The sequence below is a fragment of the Seriola lalandi genome, unplaced genomic scaffold, assembly GCF_002814215.2.
Source record: "Seriola lalandi dorsalis isolate HSWRI2012SDOR001 ecotype SW California unplaced genomic scaffold, Sedor1 jcf7180002054972, whole genome shotgun sequence".
Classification (NCBI taxonomy): Eukaryota; Metazoa; Chordata; class Actinopteri; order Carangiformes; family Carangidae; genus Seriola; species Seriola lalandi.
This window is the reverse complement of record NW_019525660.1, coordinates 1,880,364-1,883,872: the sequence shown is the minus strand read 5'-3', so window position 1 is coordinate 1,883,872 and position 3,509 is coordinate 1,880,364. Positions and strand designations below refer to the sequence as shown.

The following is a 3,509-nucleotide window of genomic DNA, read 5'->3' as shown; positions in this document are numbered from 1 at the left end:
GGGGGGGGGGGGGGGGGGGGGGGGAGTGGCCCTGCAAGGCGTGATGTAGGCGTGGGCTTGCACACAACAGCTGACAGTCAAAAACCGGGAGGACGGACTGGCTGTGAAACACAGCTCAGAGGAGGCGCTTAGGTGAAGTTGTGCACCGGTCGGAGGCGAGTTTTTTTTTTTTTACTTGAGCGTGTGCGTTCGGCAGAAAGACGAGAGAGAAGATCCAGAGCAGATCATGTGCAGAGCTGGATCATAAACCTGCTGGTCTGGAAGTACCGGAGGGTCCGGAGCTGTACGAAATGAAATCTTTGTCGAGAGGACGCTTGTAGTTGAAAAGGTGAGCGGTTCACGGCACTTCACGGATGTCACGGTCACTGTGAACAGGGCAGCGAAGTCGGCATATTGAGACTGTTGTATTAAAAAAATATATACATATATATATAATGGAAGAAAACATGAGATTAAATGGAAAACATGCTGTTCTTGTGTACGAACCCTTTCATATTTAGTTTCAGTCTTAGCTGTTGTGCAGCCTTTAAATTTGCAGAATTTACTTCACCTGCCTCATGATTTTCTGTGGCCAGGAAATATCTCCGAGCTTCGATTCAGTGTTTGATTTCCTTGTTAACACGTATTCATTAAGGCAAATGTTACCTGTATTGCACAATGTGATTGATTGATTTTTTTTTTTATGTTTATGGATTATAAACCGGTAGTCCTCCTGAATCAAACCCAATGAACTCAGCTTATCTATCCCACATTTTATCGATAAGAAAATAAACACAGATTTTGAGTGTTTTTAAGCCATACATACATTGTATGTTTTGGTTTGTTACAGTGACATAAATTGCACTGAGACATTTTTGTATTAAAGATATGGAATGATATGAAATTACAGGCTACTGATAAAACCCTTTCCCTGTTTAAAATGTGGTTTGGTATCTCAGCTGCTGAGCGGAGATTAAAGTTTAAAGTTGAATCACTGATAAGCAAATGTTGCTTCCTTAAACGTGTAGCCTTTGAGTCATGAAATTGTGGTGATGTGTAATGCCAGAAGGATTGTGTGTTAGCAGGTATTTTCCATAGGCATTTTGTTTTGTCAGGTATCTTCTAATCACAGCTGTTTTCTTCCCTTGCAGTTACTGCTGCTGACAGAGAACAGACAGTCGTTTTGCTTTTCCATTGGACCGTTGTCCTCAGGCAGTTGATCTTTCAATGTGGGATACAGTTTTGGTGATTTCGCCAGGCTGAAATCCCCCAGGGTCAGGACCTCCCTCATGGCAGCCTTGCTCCTTGGGCTGCTGCTTTTTGCAATACAGTCTCCCCCCGTCCCCTCAAGACCGATGGCTGATGGGGGGCCACCTTCACCTCCCACCTCATCGCCCACCGACAATGGGACCACCAGCCACCCAAACGGGACCCTCCAGCAGCTTCCTCAGATTATAATTATAGGGGTGAGGAAGGGGGGAACACGGGCGCTGATTGAGATGCTCAGCCTGCACAGCGCGGTGGCGGCAGCTCAGAACGAGGTGCACTTCTTTGACTGGGAGAGTCACTTTCAGAAGGGTTTCCCTTGGTATCTCAGCCAGATGCCGTACGCCTACCCCGACCAGCTGACGGTAGAGAAGACGCCGGCCTACTTTACCTCCAGCAAAGTCCCCAAACGCATCCATCAGATGAACCCTGATATCAAGCTGCTACTCATCCTCAGAGACCCCACAGAGCGTGTGCTCTCGGACTACACCCAGGTCTTTTACAACCGTCTCCAGAAGCACAAGCGCTACCAGCCCATCGAGTCCATACTGGTGAAGGATGGCGAGATCAATCTGGGATACAAGGCTCTCAATCGCAGCCTGTATTACGTGCACATGCAGAACTGGCTGCAGTACTTCCCGCTGGAGAGCATTCACGTTGTGGACGGGGACGAGTTGATCAGGGACCCCTTCCCTGAGATGAAAAAGGTAGAACGATTCCTTAAGCTGGAACCTCAGATAAATGCTTCAAATTTTTACTTCAATAAAACTAAAGGATTCTACTGTTTGAGAGACCACGGGAGAGAAAGGTGTTTACACGACTCAAAAGGCAGGGCTCATCCTCATGTGGCGCCTGCCATCCTGCAAAAACTCTACCAGTTTTTTCACGAACCCAACAAGAAGTTCTTTGAGCTGGTGGGTCGAACATTTAACTGGAAATGAACCTTTTCAGTCTCAGTAGTTTGGTGAAGAGTTGCTCGGGGATTCATCTCCACGAGCTGTTCTGTTTTCCTTACTAACAGTGTAGATGAAGAGACAAAGCTAATGTAAATTTAAACTAAATCTATTTTTGTACTAGTACATTTGTTACTGGAGTATGATCGAGCCAAATATCAGGGCAGACTGCAGTTCATGACATGCTCTCTAATTGCATGTCTTGTTTTTTCTTATGCATTTAACTGTCTGTTTTGTACTGTTAGAAACACTCACTACTGCTCAGCTCGAGTGATTAAAGCAGGCGACTTAATATGACATTGATAATGACATTCAGACTTTAGACTGTGGCAGTTAAAGTTTTACATAAAGATAAGTAACAGGCAGTTTAATATTGTCATATCTTCATGTTTCACTTCATATACTATTACATTATTAACGTCTAACTGCATTTAGAGCGCTGAAGGAACCTTTACCTGCTGCTATGATTTCTCAGTCACTTTCAGGCACACGCCATAATGAATTTGTATTTGTCCTTTTTGTCACTCAAGATGTTTCTTTATGTAAGAGTCAGTTATATAAATGATCTGTGCACATCATATATTTGCTGATCATGACGGTGTACTGTAAATAGATTTTTTTTTTGGAAAGTGAAGAATTAATACCATAATAAAGATGTATTTTATTTTTAGCATGTCTGATGTTGTTTTTTTCATCTTGTTTGTACCTATTTTTATTCATCCATTATGTATCCGTCTGCTGTGCAGTGTCACAAATCCTAACAAACAAAGAGGATGACTCAAGTCATGACTTCCACTCAGTGAACAGGCATGTGCATGTGTCTGTGTATAGGTTGCACCTATCGCTGTGGTTTATTTGATCTCACTGTTCTGAATGCATCACCTATCTATGAGAAAGGGGTTTTGAGCATCTAGTACGTGCTGTCTGTCGTGTTCACATTAAAAAAAAAAGTGCAATTTTATGTAGGATTTTGACTGTGCTGAATTTCCTGTGTGGCCACCCTCAGCATGTACAGAACACAGTGGGTAGTGCTGCTGTGTCTCTCTATCTCAAAAAAACTAACTCTGTTGTGCTGCTGTCTGTTCATCAGATGAGACCTCCAACCATGAACAGCTGCATTAATTATTAGGACCGTTTTTTATTTTTTTACACATCAAGTGTCGATTCTTCTATCATCAAATTAGGATTAGTGTAAGAGAATTGAGAGTGGGCAGATAAGTAAACTCAGCTTTGAGCACAATCCAAACCAAGAGAAATCAAAGTTGTTAAGTTGTTTATGCCCAAGGGTGTGATGTTCTTATTGAGTTTTTT

At 42.9% G+C, this 3,509-nt stretch overlaps 1 protein-coding gene across 1 annotated transcript; it reads left to right on the top strand.

The window, feature by feature from the left end:
- The first annotated feature begins 104 nt into the window (after positions 1–104).
- On the top strand, positions 105–2,868 carry hs3st1 (heparan sulfate (glucosamine) 3-O-sulfotransferase 1). The gene is made up of 2 exons (XM_023397973.2): positions 105–328; positions 1,131–2,868. The coding sequence occupies exon 2, from the start codon at positions 1,269–1,271 to the stop codon at positions 2,184–2,186; it is 918 nt and encodes a 305-aa protein (XP_023253741.1). The 5' UTR covers positions 105–328; positions 1,131–1,268; the 3' UTR covers positions 2,187–2,868.
- The last annotated feature ends 641 nt before the right edge of the window (positions 2,869–3,509 follow it).

Coding starts and splice junctions, on each gene's coding strand:
- hs3st1 (XM_023397973.2), top strand. CDS start 1,269: ATGGCAGCCTTGCTCCTTGGGCTGCTGCTTTTTGCAATACAGTCTCCC.